This window comes from Hylobates moloch, unplaced genomic scaffold, assembly GCF_009828535.3.
Source record: "Hylobates moloch isolate HMO894 unplaced genomic scaffold, HMol_V3 SCAFFOLD_3, whole genome shotgun sequence".
In the NCBI taxonomy this organism is placed as follows: Eukaryota; Metazoa; Chordata; class Mammalia; order Primates; family Hylobatidae; genus Hylobates; species Hylobates moloch.
Window position 1 is genome coordinate 7,332,842 of NW_026652278.1, and position 18,927 is coordinate 7,351,768.

The following is an 18,927-nucleotide window of genomic DNA, read 5'->3' on the forward strand; positions in this document are numbered from 1 at the left end:
TATATTATATATTATTATATATTATATATTACATGTGTAATATACTATATATTATATGTTATGTTATATATAATTTATATATGTCATATATTATATATAAAATACATATATAGTAATATATACTATGTAATATATGTAATTATGTTGCATATATAATATATAATTATATTGCATATATAATATATAATATATATTAGAACTAATGCCCTAAACCTCATTCCATTTCCATAGACCTCATCCTCAGCCCTGAATTTGCTAAAATAATCTGCAAAATTTTGTGGTTATGTGTGTTGGGGCTCAGAAAATGATACGCCAAAATATGGCTCTTTGACATGCTGAACTGAAAGAAAACCCTCAAGGTCTCTCTGGCCCCTGGCATCCACCTTCACCCCATCTGTCTCTCCCAAAGCACAGGATGAAGTTGTTCTCTGACATTCCCTTATCTGCCTAAACTGTAGACCCTCCAAAAAAGAAATCAATTACCTTGGTCCCTCTCTGAGTTTTCATTAACTAATGTCACAGGAAGAAAGACTGAAGCCTGTCAACACATCCGGACAGACTTTTGTTATAAACCGTCATCTGTTCTGCAGGCCCAACAGACTTTGTCCCAGGCCATTGTATGTTCTTCAAGCCCAATGAATTCCCCTAAAAATCATTTACTCACCCCCTAAAATTATCCATACTTCCCTATCTCCCTTTCTCCTAAGAAGAAGGGTGTATAACCATCTGTGCCCCCATTGAGTAATCATTCTTCTACAATTCACCTGTGCTATGCCTGTTAAAATAAAATTGTATGCCTTTTTTCCCGTAATATTTCTGCCTTTTGTCAGTTGATTTGTAGTGAACTTTCAGAGGGCAAAGGGGGACATTTTCTCTTAGCCCCTACAGGTATGTATGTGAATTATTCTAGGGAGAGTCTGAGGAGGTTGATGTCTCACAAAAGGTTAGTAGTCACTGTATTAGAAGGGTCCATTTCCAGTCAGATGAATTTTGCATGAAAATTTTGTGTCTTTCTAAAGTGGAGAGATAGTGGTCACCTCGCTAAATAACATAAGGTACTAGACACATGGGAATTCAGAGCTGCCAGTTTGCTGTTACCCAAATTGTCATTTCTCCAAAGAAAACCTTTCTCTCAATGTCAGGAAGCACCTTTTAAATTAAAGCACTTCACTGCCCCACCTTAGCAAAGAGAGAAATGAAAACCAAGCTGCAGCCCAAGGTTCTCATCGTTTGAAGGAACCCTATAGCTCAAGGCTAGCATTACTCATTTCCAGGGAGTGGGATGTGGCCTTAGCTGTGAGCTCCAGAAGGTTAGACATGTGTCGTGGTCCATGGCTAAATGTCACCTTCTGTCTCTGCAAGTTAGAGTCTTCAGCAAATTTGTCTATTTTTAAAAAGAATCTATGCTTTTATTCCCAAACCTAAAGGTTGGCTCAAAAGGTTCTTTCTTAGTTATTGTCATTCCCAGAAATGTATTTATATTATTAATGCTATATTTTATATCACGGAGCCATGAGTGACCAGTATTCCTATGAGCAGATGGGTTAACAAAACACAGAACTTTCCTGAAATTGTCAATCTTTCAATTAACATATTAACAGATGCCTAATCCATGGATGTGCCCTTATTAATAGTAAAGAGAGCTACCACCTCTCAAGCACTGACCTGGGGCCTCCCCTGGGCTAAGCGTTTTGACTCGATGACATAGCAACCCTGAGAAGTAGGTACCATTATCCCTATTTTACAGGTGAAGAAGCCAGGGCTCAAAGTTAAGGTCACATAACTAGTAAGTAACAGACTGGAACTCAAACCCAGAGCTTCCAGACTCCAGAGGCCACCCTCGCAGCGTTGAGACTGGCACTTCTGCCTGTAGTGTTCCTCGATTCCAGAAAGAGCTGAACACACGATCCAGAGGCCAGACCTCAGCCTCCAAGAAGCAGCGCTAATGCTCTGTGTACTTAAGTGGGTTCTTTTATTCACACATCTCCCACAAATTAAATCAGTAAATAAAAAAATATAAATTTGTACTCATGATGCTTATAATTCCATCAAATATTTAGGGAATAGGGTTGATCAGGATAAATAATTAGATGTAGGAATTGTTCTTTTATAAAAAGATTTCCTAATGGCTTTTGGAGCAGCTTGGATGGAACTAGGGCCATTACTGTAAGTAAAGTAACTCAGGAATTGAAAACCAAATATGGCATTTTCTGACTTCTAAGTGGGAAGTAAGCTATGGGTACACAAAGGCATCCAGAGTAATATAATGGACATTGGAGACTCAGAAGGGGGAGGCCAAGAGGTGAGGGAGGGATGAAAGACTACCTATGGGGTACAATGTACACTACTCAGATGACAGGTGCACTAAAATCCTAGACTTCACCATTACACAGTTTATCCACGTAACCAAAAGCTACTGTACCCCTGAGGCTATTGAAATATTTTAAAAGTAAACATTTCCCTTTTGAAATGTGTCTGCTAATTCAGATACAGTTATCTTCTAAGCAGTTGAAACATATTTTTCCTCATTCTTCTTCCCAGCAATATATCTTTGAGACGTAAAAAGAGATAAAAACATACAAAAGCAAAATGCACTGTATTCTTTACCGTAAAATATTTCAAACAAAAGAAAATTCCTAGGCTAACTTTCCAAAAGATTTGCAAAATGAATCAGTGCAAACATATGTCACAGAAATGTCCTTTCCGATCAACATCTGAGAATATAAATAAATTGGTGTTTCTTTTTTCATTCTCTCTGTTGTTAAGAGCTATGTCTTGGCCATAAACAAGAAGCTATCTTTAAAATTATATATTTTTTCTTATTTCTTTTTCAACAGGGGACTTATTATGTTTAAAAATGAAACCTATGTCTTAGAACCAATGAAAAATGCAATCAACAGATACAAACTCTCCCCAGCAAAGAAGCTGAAAAGCGTCAAGGGATCGTGTGGATCACAGCACAACACATCAAGCCTCGCTGCAAATAATGTGTTCCCACTGTCCTCTCAGACATGGGCAAGAAGGGTAAGGGCGATACTCGATTTTGTGTTTCTGGGAAGCTAGGAGCTCAAGCTACGGATACCCCACACTAGGATATCTGGAGAAATGTTGCCATCTAGATGCTGCGGCATCTGGGGGATGGAAGTGCCCAGTTTATCTGGAGGTGGTAGACATTATACAGTGGGACACAGCCATAACCCAAATCCCCATCACTGTACTGCAGATGTCAGTCTCAGACCCATTAAAATGTGCTGGGGAAAGTCACATAGTTGGGATCAGAGGATGACAAAATTACCCCCCCAACCTCTATCCCCACAAGCTCAAGATTCATGGAATCTCCCAAGAGACCCTACTGTGGTCCTAGGCCCAGGGTTGGGCCCCACCATGGCAAGCAAGACAAGACTGGACCCTGACCTACTCTCAGCAGCTCTCCATCTACTGGAGGCAAAAGACCACATAGAGCCTTCTTTATTAGCAAGTTTGGGTTCTTATTATAATTTGCAGAGAATTCTCACTCTTTGCCCACACACTTATGCAGAGGTGAACTGGGCCTTCCTCCACGTGATGTGGCTTGGGAATCTTGCTTATCCACAGTCCAAGCTGCAAATGCTTGTCCTATTTCCCTCCTGGGACCGTCCAAGCAGTCTGTGTTTTCTGGCCACCAGCCCCTGGATCTGCTCGTAAAATGTCTTCCTTTTTGCAGCAGCACTGGAAAGAGTAGTTGCCTAAGGGACTCTGTGCTGCAGACAGACTTCCCTTCCTGACACGTGTAGTGTCACACCATGAAACCTCCACCCATAGGGCGGCCTGCCCCTTTTCTGACTGGCATTATGTGGGCAACAGAGGCTACAGTAGAGCTCTTTTAATAAGGATTAAAGACGATCGTTCCTAACATTTGGCTGGAGGCCCTGAATTTAAATGAGCAGAAACAGATAGGAAATTATCCACAATTTCCTGATTTTTCATTTCTGGATTTCCTGTTCCTCTGTTGACAAGAAATCAAGAAAATTTATAGATAGGATGTCGCTCGTGCTTGTATCTGACTGTCCGAGAACATTTCTTCCAGGTTTCTCCTAACCCATTGTTGTCTCCTAACTTGAATTTCAGAGACCACTGCTTAGCACTCAGCATTTAATGAATATTATTCTTGGTTCATTCTAAATCATTTTTCTACTTGGAAACAGTAGGGGTTATCCCAGACGATACCTTCTCATTCTTAGAATTCACCTCATACCTGTGGATAGATGTCTGTTCCCCTAAAACTGCTCTTATCTGAACCAGTTCAGGACTTTTAACTCTAATTTTACATTCATTCTTTCAGCCCACGTATTCTGCTTGTGGAACCCTCACGTCTTCTGTTTGCTAGTATGTTTCTGGGAGTTTCTATGGCAGGTGCTCACAACCTCTTTTTCGTTTCCTGCTGCATCACAGGAAGGGGAGGAACTCTCCCATCTGATACTGTGGCTCACCTTGACATTGCTGCTTGGCGGCAGAACACTGTATCCTAATCCCAAGGAACAGAGCTTGAAAATTACCCCCGCAACCTCTACCCCCACAAGCTCAAGAGACTTTTCAACCTGTGCTTCTCCCCACTACCTGTCTTAGTGGCAGATTTAAAGACCAGCCTCTGGGGTCCCACGGCAGGTTTATTTTACTCTTCAAATGCTTTTGCCTTTGATTCCAAACCTTGGAGAAGATGTGATTAAGCTGTAGCTTTCCCGGTCATAAACAAATAGAACATTTGCATTTTGTTTTCCAGGCTCTTTGCTTTGAGTACCTTGGTGAATGCACGTTGCCCACGTTACAAGATTTATAACTTGATGGCTTAAATGACACTCAAATATGTTTGTTGTTTCATATAGAAGTACAAACTTGGTCTGTACTTGCCAGCCATATTTTAATTCTTTTAGCTTACAGCTCTCTAGAAGCATGATTGTAATTTCCAGTCATTTTGACTTGTGGAGAAATGGGGAGAATGGGAATAACGACGGTGCTTTGTTAATAATGCATATTGAAGTGCAAATGAACCTTTAAATTGAAAAGGGAAGGCATCAATGCCGGTCAACTCAGTTCTCAATATTTCTCTCTAGAAAGCACTGTGACGGTTTTTATGGAAGAGAAAGCATCCTGGACTTAAAATGCATGTATATAATGAAAATGGTGTGAAAAATAATTTCAAATATGTGGAATCCTTATGAATTGGAATTATATAGTAGATTGTTTTGCTTAGCACCTACGGTAAATATGAAAGGGACATTTCCTGCCCCACTTATGCTGCCTTTATCTCACTCTTAAAAAAAAAAATCAATGGAAAGGCTGCTAACTAATCTTGTTTATGCAATGCAGCAACTGCATTTGCTTTTTCCCTGCATTTGTTCTGCCCCCACTAAATGTTAACTATTGCAAAGACTGGTTTGCAGACTCTGATTTTTCCGCAGATGTTTGCGTTTTTCTTCACAGAGCATCAGGAATAAATCTTCACTCAGGGCATACACTGGCTGTGATATAAACCTGAGCTATTGTTTGTCATTTTTACAAGGCTCTACATTAGATTTTAGTGAGAACCCAAGTTGCCCCTCGAAGGGCACAGAGAAACAGGGAGTGTCACAGTCAGCTCGTTCTCTCTGTGGATTTTTGAGTCCATCCTGAAGCTTCCTTACTGTTCAGCTCCCCCACAGCAGACTCCTTCCCTCTCCATCGGCTACTCATTCAAGAATGCAAACCAATTTTAACATCATCCTAAGCAAGCTCTGAGCAAGGCAAAGATGGTAAATCTACTGGAGAAAATCACATAAGACATCCCAAAGGCAAAGGCCAATTATTTTTGAATTGCCTTTTCTTTAGGGATTATCTGTGCCATTGTTCCTCTCCATTAGTATAGATATATGAGTCAAATAGAAAAGTTGCTGCCTTCTCTGAAAAGAAGTGTTTGCTTGGGTACTGTGTACATACAGTACAGTGAGTTGGGGAGGTGCTGTTTTGCTTCCTGGAAGGTGGCCATTCTGAAATGAACTGGTGCTATTGCTTTTGTGTTTCTAGACAGCCTATCGTATTTGTTTAATAGAAGGCACAGTAGTGGTGGGGTATTTGTAGTCATAGTAGTATATAACACATTATATGTAGAGCCTAATGAGAGTTGAATATCAGGAACTGGCCAGAACTGTTTGAAAACTCCTTAATTATGACAGACATACTGAATTCCTCTCTAACAACCATCCTTGCTTCCATGCCTCTTCTAAGAGACTATCGTGTTCTTTTACTACCTTAGTTGTTCTTAAAGCTTGGCGGTGGGGGCCGGGCGCAAGGCTCATTCCTGTAATCCCAGCACTTTGGGAGGCTGAAGCAGGCAGATCACCTGAGGTCGGGAGTTCAAGACCAACCTGGCCAACGTGGTGAAACCCCATCTCTACGAAAAATACAAAAATTAGCAGGGCGTGGTGGCAGGCACCTGTAATCCCAGCTACTTGGGAGGCTGAGGCAGGAGAATCACTTGAAACCGGGAGGCAGAAGTTGTAGTGAGCTGAGATCATGCCATTGCACTCTAGCCTGGGTGACAAGAGTGAAACTCATCTCAAAAAAAAAAAAAAAAAAAAAAAACACTTGGTGGGGAACAGGGCAGTACCACTTCCTTGGCCCTGGGCTTTGAATATCTATGTGAGTGGAGGCTCCAGTTTTATTTCTGTGAGTGGAGGCTCCAGTTTTCCAGGTGTGGATTCCTAGTGAGTTTCAAATCCACTGAAGCTCTGGATAAATAAATAATAGATCTCACTTGTGTCATTCATTTTTAAGGTTTAATTTCAATACTTCACCCTCCTCCCTATTAACATTCAGTTTGCCGGATTCAGCCTATTCTCCTGGCAGATTGTCTCATTTGTTCGCTTCTGCCCGCCTACATGTCAGCCAGGTGTCAGAGGCTGTATCCTGTGTGGATATGATCAGTGTGTGCTGTCCCCAGGCCAGTCTCGGTCAAGGATGGTAGAGACAATCTTTCCTAACCAAAATTGGAGCTCAACTTACAAACATGCGGAAAGTGATCTTAGAGTCCAGGCATGGAGCCTTGCTTGAGCTAATACTGATTTTTTTCTTGCCTAGAGGAAGAGAAACCAAACTTTTGATTCATTTCATTTGCTGATCTTGCTGGCGATGGAAACATTGGCTCTGGTCTCATTGTGACTGTTGTTTTCTGGCTGCTGGGTGATGCCACAGCTTGCATGTGGCTGCCCATGTCCATCATGACTGCCACCTCTCACCTGGACGACTGCATGGCCTCCTTGCTGCACTCTCAGCTTCCAATATCATCCAATATCATCCCCCTAGAATCCATTCTCCTGCCAGTAGCCAGAGCAATATATATATTATGTATATATATATATATATATATTTTTGTTTTTTTGAGACGGAGTCTGGCTCTGTTGCCCAGGCTGGAGTCAGTGGTGCCATCTCGGCTCACTGCAACCTCCACCTCTCGGGTTCAAGTAATTCTTGTGCCTCAGCCTCCCGAGTAGCTGGGACTACAGGCGTGTACCACCACGCCCGGCTAATTTATCTGTTTTTAGTAGAGACAGGGTTTTACCACATTGATCAGGCTGGTCTTGAACTCCTGACCTCAAGGGATTTGCCCACCTCGGCCTCCCAAAGTGCTGGGATTACAGGCGTAAGCCACCACACCCAGTCGCAATATTTGTAAAATCTCACATTCAAGGCCCCCATGCTCTTAGATTATTAGGCTATCACTCAACCTCCTTGCCATGGCCCCAGTGTCCCGTCCCCATCTTCCACCTCCTCTCATCCACTCTTATCCCCCATTCGCCAGACTCCAGCCATACGGCCTGTTGCCAACACCCACAAGCTCTCCCCAGCCTCAGGACATCTGCTGTTGCCATTCCATCTACCTGAAACACTGCTCCCACAATCTTTCCACACATGCCTCATTCTCATCCTTCAGGCCTCAGCTACCTTACACCTGCGCACTGCCCAGCTTCATCCTGCCTGCAGAACTCTGTTTATTTCCTTTGTTGTACTTTTCACAGACTCTCTCTTTCTTTTGTTAATTCTGCATGGGCTCACCTTCTCCCAGGCGCCACCAGAATATGAGTTTCAGGAAGATACTGGATTTCCTGAATATGGGTTTCCTGAAAATGAGTTTCAGGAGGACACTGGGTTTCGAGAATATGAGTTTCCTGTCCACACTGTATCCCCAGCACCCTACACAGGGCCTAGCACAAACAGCATCCCTGGTAGATATCATGGGATGAATAAATGTTATACAAATGGTCTGACCCATATGAAGAAAGAATTGCAATGAGGATTTATTATAGCCCCAATCTCAACTTGCTTTTCTAACTTGAGTTAAGTTCCCATTGCCAGAATCCTCATTGCAGGCTGCTCGAGGGTTATTTATCCTGGGGAACTTGGCTGTGATGACTTTGAGAGGCCCAGGAACTGGTTCTCTCTTGAGCAAGATTCAAAGAAGGCCTCTGCCTCCACCTGGGAACGGAGACTTTTGGGCTAATCTCAGAGGCTGATGTTCCCGTTTGAGGAAGGGCTTTTGTTCATAACCCCCCAAAATGAAAATTCAATCAAGCAACCAGTTTCTTTTTTTAAATTTTTTAAAATTATTATTTTAATTTCTTATTTAAAAAAACAGGATACATGTGCAGAAAGTGCAGGTTTGTTACATAGGTATTCGTGTGCCATGGTGGTTTGCTGCACCTACTGACCCATCCTCTAAGTTCCCTCCCCTCATCCCCCACCCCTCAATAGGCCCTGGTGTGTGCTGTTCCCCTCCCTGTGTCCATGTGTTCTTATTGTTCACCTTCCACTTGGCTCTCTGTTCCTCTATTAGTTTGCTGAGTATGATGGCCTCCAGCTTCATCCATGTCCCTGCAAAGGACATGATCTCATTCCTTTTTATGGCAGCATAGTATTCCATGGTGTATGAATACCACAGTTTCTTTATCCAGTCTATCAGTGATGGGCATTTGGGTTGGTTCCATGTCTTCAGCAACCAGTTTCAAATGTTGCTCTCCATATCACAAATTTAAAAACATGATTCTTTGTTTTTTGTTTTTTTTTTAACTGGACAGCCAGATAGGTGGAAATCACGTGGGGATAATGTAAACCTCTCTCTGTGTGTGCAGCTAACAGGAGAATAAACCTCCACCCTGAGCCAGCGATTCCTCCAGTGCTTCTCTTTATTATGTGGTTAAGCTTCCCTCTGAGCTTGCAGTTCTCTGAATTCATGAGAAAATGTAGACTTCTGTGAAAATTGCAGAGACAGGAAAATTGTGTTCACATGTTTGTTTTTATTATCTGGAATTGTGTATTTTCTAAATGGCGATCCTAAGCCAGTTGGAAATATCCCATGGTCGTTTATTTCACCCCTCTGCAGGCTGAAAAGTGTAAACGTCTAAACAACCAGATTCCTTTCCATGAGTTTTTCAATGAGAGATTAGTTTTTCATTTCTACAGCTATATTTTCTTCTGCATAATTAGCCAAATTTATTAATGGTTAATCTGGGAATTGTGGACAACAGAGAGGGTTCTGCCTCTTTCATGCCTCAGTGAGGAAAAAGGGCAAGATCTTCACACTTTCAGAAGGTATCTCATTTTGTGTGCACCTGTGGGCACCATGGGGGCAAATGTCTTTTCTTTTATAAGTAGCGCATAGTTATCACCATAAAGCATGCCTACAACATATAGTTACAAAGCATGACAGTTTCTTCTTGTAACATTGTAAAAATATGAGCAATTGTACCTTTCCTGGTGCTTTATTTTTCCTTTTCCATAAGGTTTCCAGATATCTTAGGAACACCTAAATTCATGAATTAGCACAGCTGGGCAGCAAGAAGGAACATTGCTATAATACAAACATTTTTCTTTTAAAAATCTGTTTGGAAGATCCCGGGCTGATGGGGATTTGTTTTATAAAAGATGTTTCCCTCAGGATTATGTGACTGGAAACCTGAGTCTAAGCATACTTTCATGATTTTCTTTTGCTTTTGTCTGAAAGAGTGGTTATAACATGCAAGTTTTAAACTTGAAGCAGTGTGTGTAGTTAACTCATAAACCAGCAATATCGGTCATCAGGACCAAAGACCAATTCAACCCCCACTTCCTCCAACTGCATTTTATGGCAGAAACAGAAGGCTTTGTTTTTTGTTTTTAATGTTTGCTTTTTGAGACCACCCTCCACGAACTGCTTTATTTCTCTTAAAAATGCGTTTGGAATTCTTCCAGTAATTCGCAGAAGAGTGTGAATGCTTTTTGAGGAAGTTTGATTAAAATGTGACCCACTTCAGGAGCTGCCTTTGTGGGGAACGGGGTTCGTATTTCTGCTGCCTGAATCATCTCCATTCATCCACTTCCATATCCACTTTCCACGTTCTCTCAACTGTCTCACTCACGAAATCCCTATTCTCCAGGGGCATATTACAGTCTTATTTTTTCTTAACTCTGTTTCTTTCTGTTCTCTTTCTTTTTGCTCTTTTTTTTTCTCCTCGTACCTTTCTCACTTCTCTGTTCATTAGTCTGACAGTTTCCTTTTCTCCAGACCACCCCGGTCTTCCATTTCTTCTAACTAGATTTTTATATGATCATTTTAAAAATGATTATACAGTTCCCATTCAAAATGTATTCTCCTCCACTTTTCTCAAGTCTCGAAACAGGTACACTTGGACCACAAAGACAAAGGGAACAGCCACAGTGCATTGAACTCCGTCGTCTTCTCTGATGGCCTTCAAATGTGCTACATGTGGTCTGAAATAAACGACCTTTGACTGGCTCCTGTTCTAGAGAATGCTTTGGTTTTGTTTGTTTAAGTGCTCGTTTTGTTTAATAATCTTGATTTTCTGCTCCAATAATCCATGATTCAGCAGAAAGCTTAAACTCCTTTTTAAGGGTTTTCCAAGTGGAAATGGAAGCTGGTTACTCACGTCGAGAAGGTTTTACAAAGAGATGGTTGGAGTTGGGGTAAACTTCTAGATGGAATGGAGGTGTGGGGGCCTGGCGGGGATGGGGGGTGTACATTCTCAACCTAAAGTGTTTGGATTGAGAGACATTGACAGTGTTCTGGAAGCCACAGAGAGGCATTAAGAGAGATTAAGTGCATGTTTACTCTTGGCAGCATAAAAGAGAGACCCTCAGGGCAACTAAGTATGTGGAGCTGGTGCTCGTGGCAGACAACCGAGAGGTAAGAACTTTCTAAAATTTCTCAGCGCAGTCGGTTAGAGAAAAAAGAAAAAAGGACACATCTTGCAAGTTATTACTTGCTTTAATGAACCTCATTTCCTTCGTGCTCCTAAAAGCAATAGAAACAACCCATTGAAACAATGGTTTTCTGATTTTATAAAGCATATAATATTAAAAAATTATTTGATATATAAAGTAATGTCAAAGCCTGCAGGAGAAAACAGAGTTGCTCCATAGCTAAGCTCTCCAAACAAGGAGAATTAACTGAGGGGAATGACAGAAGGCTTTAGATTATATTCTAAAACATTTTGGGGAAAAGTTTAGTCTTTAAAATGAGACATTTAAAAAATATCCCATATGTCATTAATCAAAATGAATAAATGAATGAATGAATGAAGGCTATAGAGACACAGCAGAAAAATCCTCCCCTCTGAGCTATAGCTTGATACTACTTTTGTTTTTTATTTTAATTAATTTTGAATTAGTTTTTCTAAAGATTATCTTCTCTGTATTTATTTACTGCCTCATTGGCATATATGAATTGGGTGATTGGGTGATATTTTCTCATAGACTCTTTCAACACCTATGAATGAAACAGGCTTGACTATTTTTCAGAAAATGATTCCCATTCTGGAAGGTCAGATTAGAGAGAGGAATGGGAAATTTGTTGATTTTTTTGTCTATTCTCCTCTGTATTGTTTGACAAGTTGCCATGAGCTTCTATTACTTTTACTTTTTAATTTTTAAAAACAAATATAAAGAAAATTTCTCAAGAAGTTAAAATCAAGTTGATGATATGAAAAATGGCTTTGGACTGACTTCTAGTTGTCTGTTTTCTCTTTGCCAAAACATGTCACTGCCTCCATCATTTATGAGGCTGGAAAATTGCAGAAGTTGCTGTCTTGAGAGCACTTGGCTTAGGCAAATTTCAGGGAATTTCAGGGAGTCCCCAGCCGGGAAAGTTATTCGTCAGGATGCAAGCTCATTTTACCATGAACTGTGGAGGGTCCCCATTGGTTTGTAAAATCCCAAGACTTCACATTTCCAGAAGCCAGGAAGATGAAACATGATTGATATTCTTGCTGGTATTAATGCTGACATTTAAAATTGTTAAGTTTCAGAGGCAAGGAAAAGATCTGGAAAAAGTTAAGCAGCGATTAATAGAGATTGCTAATCACGTTGACAAGGTAAGTTCTTTTTCAGTAGTTAAATCATTCAGATCATGTAAATGTTTGGAAATGAGGTTGGGGGATCTCATCTGACTTAGCAAGGAGATGAGGTTCTGCCTCTGGGCCTCGGGTTGGAACTGTTTCCTGTCCTCTGAGTGTGTAATTCCTGGGTCCTGGGGCAGCTTCAGGAGAGGCCAAACCACAGCTGTCTGGACTATGGTGGCCTTGGTGACATGTCTTCCTCCAGGCTCTCTTCTGGTCAGGTGGAATACCAGTCTGAGGGTGTTTTGGACTTCCCGATTAGCTCCAGATCCCCTACAGAGTTCATCTGATCCTTTGATTACTCCTGAGCTGGGCCTCTCCCAGGTCTCCCGATGACGGATCCCACAGGCCCCTTCAATCTGTCCCCATCATTGCAGGCCTGTACCAATGTAACCATGAGGGTGGGCTTGCATTTATAAAGGATCCATAGGCTTCACTGTCCTGGAACACAGAAGTTGACTTTCAGCTAAATCAGCTATTGGAAAATCCCTCGCCAAGAACAAGTAGGTCAGAAACTCACCTTTCACAAAGATGATTTCCTTGCTGGAGGAGCCCCTGCAAACCAGGTCCTACTCCTGGGGTACTTGTTCACTAACCGCTCCTCACACTGCTGGCAAGCAAAGAAAATGGCAGCGCTCTCTGTCTAAACCACCTGTCCTGCCTCAATGCACCCTGCTGGAGAGGATGTTGGCTATTTGATGCTGATGACCCTCAGCCTAAAATAGGCTTCTCACAAGCCCCGCACATTGGAGTTGCCCTGTGAGCTTCTGAAAGCATGGCTGCCCTCAAGGGACAGGGCAGGGGGGAGGTTAGACCTCGAATTTCCAGAAGCTCCCCAGCAATTCTCATGTGCAATGTGGATGGTGACCGCTGTCCTAAAGCAACCATAGTCTCTCAGCAATACTGAGTCTCTTGCCTGCGGGGACGGTGTGAGAAGGGATCTGGTCATGGCTGAGCCTTTCACAGCGATGGTCCTCTGAAACAGCAGATTCTACACATAGTGGTTTGTGAGGGTGCCTCACTCTAGCCTTGTTTCCAAGCAATCTTATTCGATTTGAATTGCATTTTCTAAGTTTTCAGAAAAACAAAGGCAAAGGCCCTTCTAGAAATTCGGCTCCATATTGCAAGGCTTTATGCACTCTGCATCAATAATTCAGAATGAATCAAATGTGGTCCCTCCACTTGAGAACGTCAAGGCTGCGGAGGGAAGCAGACATGCAACCCACCTAGCATGGTCCAAGGCATTAAGAACTAGATCCATGCTATGAATGGAGGTTTATGGGGATGCAGAAGAGAATCACTTACTTCTTCCCAGGGCCAGGGAGTCTTTGCAGGGAGAGGATCCTAAAAGGTAAGTTCAGTTTCACCATGAGCATAGCAGAAGAGGGCGTATGTGTGATGTGGACATGTATGTGCTTCACGTGCATGTACATGCATGTGTGTTCCTATATGTGTTCGTGCGTGTTCATTCTTGTGTGTGCCCTGCATGCATGTATGTGTTTGTGTACATGCATGCTCATATTGTATGCAAATGCATGCATGCATGCAGAGCTAGGGCAGAAGGAGATGAAGCTGCAAAGATTCACAGTGCTCAAGGCCCTGGCTGTTCTGTGAAGCCATCTTGATGTTATTCTGCAGTGAATAGAGAGCTAAGTGAATGTTTTTAAGCAGAGGAGAGATGCAAGGATGGTAGAAAGATATCCCTTATCTATCTTTAGTGTGGAGGGTGGAATAACCAAAGACAAATAGGGCTGAGAGGAGCCTATTGCATAGAAATGATAAAGGCCTGACCGGGCGCGGTGGCTCACGCCTGTAATCACAGCACTTTGGGAGGCCGAGGCGGGTGGATCATGAGGTCAAGAGATCGAGACCATCCTGGCCAACATAGTGAAACCCCATCTCTACTAAAAATACAAAAATTAGCTGGGCGTGGTGGCATGTGCCTGTAGTCCCAGCTACTCAGGAGGCTGAGGCAGGAGAATTGCTTGAACCCGGGAAGCAGAGGTTGCAGTGAGCCGAGATCACGCCATTGCACTCCAGCCTGGTGACAGAGCGAGACTCCATCTCAAAAAAAAAAAAGGAGAAGAAGTGATAAAGGCCTGACCTGACCCAGGGCAGGGGAAGTGGGGATGTGAGAAGGACGAGGATTGAGAGAGGCTTGAAGGGATGTGTTTCCTGATTACTATTTTTACCAGTTACTGTGTGCTGGGCTCTAAGTGCTTTGCACATGCTCTCAGGTACATACTATTGTTCTTATTTTTAAAGCAGAGGAAGCTGAGATGGGCAGAGGTTAGTCATTTGCAGGACAAGGGATGAGTGCTAGTCTTGCCAACTCCCAGTGGCAGGGGCTCTTGGCTTTGACTCTACTCCCCCTGCTGTGAGTCCCAGGACCTCATGATGACCAAGCAGAGGCTGAGGGCGAGTGGGAGACCACATGACCACCAGTTTCGTTGGAGTGGAGAGGCAGGTAGACGATGCTTCATACCCGAGGAAAGCAGGAGCAGGAATAGGAGTTTGAAGGGCACTCTGAGCAGTCAGAGATCTGGGTTTGCCACTCAGAGAGAGGCTATGGCTACATGGAACTTTCTGGAAGTCAGAAAAATCCACATGGCCATTGATATCCTGGGATGATATTGCCCTTGTCCACCTTTGAAGCAGGTCAAACTCCCTGGCAACCCCTGCCTGTTGATGTGTTTTCAGTAGTTACTCTTTGTGATTCAACTTTATCCCGAAGTCCAGGTGCAGGAGAATCCTGGTGAAAGGTGAATCCTGGCAGGGGGGATGAAGGGTGGGTCTTAGAGGAGACATCAAAGATAGTACAGCAGTTAGAACTGGACCTCGGTCTAGACTGGACATTAAGACCCCTGGAGGGGAGTTTGTTTGTCTATTTGTTTATATGTTTACTTTTGGAAATATTGATTCCCACACCTTGGCCCAGGGATTCTGATTTGATTGACCTGGCGCAGAGCCTAGGCACAGATATTCTCCAGGGTCCTCCAGTTATCCTAACATGAAGTGGGACTGAGATGCACTGGCCTAGAGGGTGGAAGGCTTAGGTGCCTGAGCTGGGAGCACAGGTGCCACTCCAAGGCGAGCAAGTTGGACCGTTGCCCCAAAGGCCTCAGGCTATCCTCAGACTGTCCAACGAGGAGAGAACACGAGTTCTTCTTAGATCTTGGGAGCAAAAGGAAGTGATAAACTATATTAAACCCAAACTAGAAATTGCTGAAGCGCCATTTTGAAAAAGGGATGTGTTTGGGTCCTCTGTGTTTGTATTTCTTCACATTTATTCTAGGTTATATCTTGCTTCAGTTTGCAAAACCAGAAATGAGCAATTGGGGGTTGTTAATAACTTGCACTGGTAATTAAAAAACACTGTGCCTCGGAAAAGTCCTAATGGACTCCATGGAGTTTGCCAGCCTGGCTGTCCTTGTGTTTCTGGCAGGGAGAGAGCTGATTTGCTGAGCACGCAGCTACCCCTGGCCCTGGCATCCCTGTCCATCCCCAGCAGACGCCAAAGACCTTGGAGGAGACACCCAGGCTCCCTGGGAGACTTGGTGCTTCCAAGTCTATTAACAGATGACTCCCAGCTCTGTTACACAATTCTAAATTTCAGTTTTTCAACTCTACAAATCAAAGTTTCTCAGTCCAGAAAACAATGACTGTGCCAGTGGCAACTTCCTCATTTGCTGAAGTCTTGGCTCTCCTGGACCATTCGAACTTAATAACTGCTTGCTGCGTGGAGAAAGAGGACATCCCAGACTAGAAAATAGACGAGTGGTTTAGTGATGAAGGTGACATTCTGGAATGTTCAGGAAATCCCCCCATAAGCAAAACACAGAAGGCATGTCTGACACTCATGCTTCTAGGCCAGATGCCGAGAATTTTCCCCGGGTCCTCATTACATTCCCGCAGCAGCCCGGGGAGCCCACCTGCCAATGGAGCTATCGTGGAGTTTGCATCTTCCACCCTTCGCCTCCAGACTGTCCTCCTTATTCATTAGGAAGTTAGTGTCAGCTGTAAATTCAGAGACCTGCTTCTGAAAGGACTCATCGCCTATGTATTTAATTTCTTTTTTTTCTTTCTTTCTTTTTTTTTTTTTTTTTAGACAGAGTCTTGCTCTATCCCCAAGGCTGGAGTGCAGTGACGCCATCTTGGCTCACTGCAACCTCCACCTCCCAGATTCAAACGATTCTCCTGCCTCAGCTTCCCGAGTAGCTAGGATTACAGGCACCCACCATCAGTCCTGACTAATTTTTGTATTTTTAGTAGAGATGGAGTTTCGCCGTGTTGGACAGGCTGGCCTCAAACTCCTGACCTCAAGTGATCTGCCTGCCTCAGCCTCCCAAAGTGCTGGGATTACAGGCATGAGCCACCATGTCCAGCCTCTGTGTATTGAATTTCTTAGGGTATTTTCACTCATGTGGCAATTTTCTTCCCCTCCTGTCCCAAACCAGTTGCCTGAAGGATGCAGTTTCCCTCATTAGACCCCAGGGGATTCCTTCTCACTGTTTCTTCCCGAAAGCCTCCAGTGCAGCATCCCTGGACTTCCTGTGTGCACCACTGCTTGGCAGTTCACTGTATTGGAGTTAACTGAACTGACGGCTCAGTGTGCCGTGCCTTAAGCCCCTGGGGACCTCTGAGCATTTGGGTGGCAGGGGCAAGGGCATCCTAATCTTTACTCTCTCTGCCACTGCCGGCCCAGCCCACAGCAAGAGGCAAGCAAATATTTGTTGCTGTTGTGTAAACAGGTGAATCGCTTCAGCTGGATCTCTGACTGTGTCCACATATGTTCTGGGCTTTGTAAGTCAGGCAGGCAGCTGCCAAGCTCCATTTGTACAGCAGAGGCCCGTGAGCTTCTCTCCGGGCCTGGGGTCACAGTGGGCCATCTTGGAAGGGAGTCTTAGCACTCACAGAAGATGGCAGTGTTACCTAGTGGTTTCAAACATGAGCGTCAGGGTTAGCTGGCCTGTATTCCAAACCCAGCCATGGAGTCGCAATCTTAAGTCACCTGACTTCTCCAAGCCTCCATGTCTCTGACTATAAAATAGAAATAATAATAATTCTTAGCTCATAGAGTTGCTTTCAGGATTAAGCCACAGCACAGAAACCACTGTGGCATCATGCCTGTGATGTAGTAATGCTCACTAAACATCAGCTGTGGTGGTGTTTGTTAGGAAGAATCAAAAGGAACCCATCAGCAGCCCTGGAAAGAACTGTCAGAGCAGGCAGCAAAGGCATCATGTATGATGACTTGATGTGAGTTTAGCATAAATGACAGTCAAACAATGGCACTAATTTTGGAGAGGGGAGGTTGTCTGTTATATTACTACTACGTATGAAATCTGTTCTAAGGAGGTGGTTTGAAAAGCCTAGTAGGTGGAAATGCAAAACCCATCATTATCATGAAAAGCTCCTTGATTAGGAAGCAGCAAACCTAGCACTGAGGAATGATGACAATTAGTTCTTTGCAGACCTTCATTACTGGCTCCATGTGACACTCCTGGAAGGCAAACCTAGTGTCTCCTTCCCAGATGCCAACCCTGAGCCCACGCGAGGTGTCTGACCCCAAGGACATCTCTTAGCAAGCTGGTGTGAGCATCAGCATTGGATCGCCTCCGTTTCTGCTTTCTGATCACTGTTACCTTTGTATATAATAGAGCTGAAAATGTAGTCTCTCAGTGGACAGCAGCCAAACATGTGCATTCAGAGTTCCAGAGCTGGCCAGGAACTTATTTTTGACCCGGAAGCCTGGGCTGGGAGTTTGTAAGTAGATAGCGTGGGCCATGCAATTCTTGATTGAAAACAAACTGTTGGGCTGTGTTGTAGTCATGTAATCATCTCGTTAACTCATTAATGTAATGTCTGCAATTGTGATCTGCTTGAAACCAAGTTGGACCAATGCAATCAGCATATATTCTGCAATGCAGTTTGTACCCCGGTCATATTCTCCTAACCCAATGCTCACCAGATGACTGTGGGGACCAGCAAGGGAAAAGATGAGCTCACCTTATATGGGTGAGAATCTAGGGTCAGATGTTCAACTTTGAGGAGTTTCTTGCACTTTAGTTCACCATGTTGGAATGGTGCCTAACTAGCAAATGCAGAACTTCTCTAAGTTTTGTTATTGGCCAGATGCTTCCAGCAACTGAGAACAGGACCTGCTTTCATCTGGTGCTTGGCTTTGGCTGCTATCACTAGCCACCCTTTTCTCCTTGGCTACCTGGGATCTCAGAAGATGAGGGCTTTCTCCCTGTGTGCTGCCTCATACACTAGGGGCATTGAAAGATTTGACAGCCAACCAGGTGACACCATGTCCTTGCCCCCTCAACCATGAGTACAAAGCCATCTCCTTGTCTATGTGATGCCTATGAGGACAATGGGTAGGTCATACCTCTACCCTGACCACTCATCCTGGCCCTCTGAACTCCTATGAGACAAAGCCATCCCTTAGTCCCTGGAGGAGTTGCTTTTCCCTGCTCTGACCCAGAACGATCTGCCTGTAGGTGTAGTCAGGTATGGGCTG

At 43.5% G+C, this 18,927-nt stretch overlaps 1 protein-coding gene across 1 annotated transcript in view; it reads left to right on the forward strand.

Annotated features, from left to right (window-relative positions):
• The window catches only part of ADAM12 (ADAM metallopeptidase domain 12), a 367,967-nt gene that overhangs the window by 263,823 nt on the left and 85,217 nt on the right, over positions 1-18,927 (forward strand). Inside the window, exons 6-8 of the mRNA XM_032175291.2 lie at positions 2,838-3,024; positions 11,126-11,191; positions 12,306-12,377. Coding sequence (XP_032031182.1) covers positions 2,838-3,024; positions 11,126-11,191; positions 12,306-12,377 — 325 coding nt within the window. The remainder of the gene's footprint in view (positions 1-2,837; positions 3,025-11,125; positions 11,192-12,305; positions 12,378-18,927) is intronic.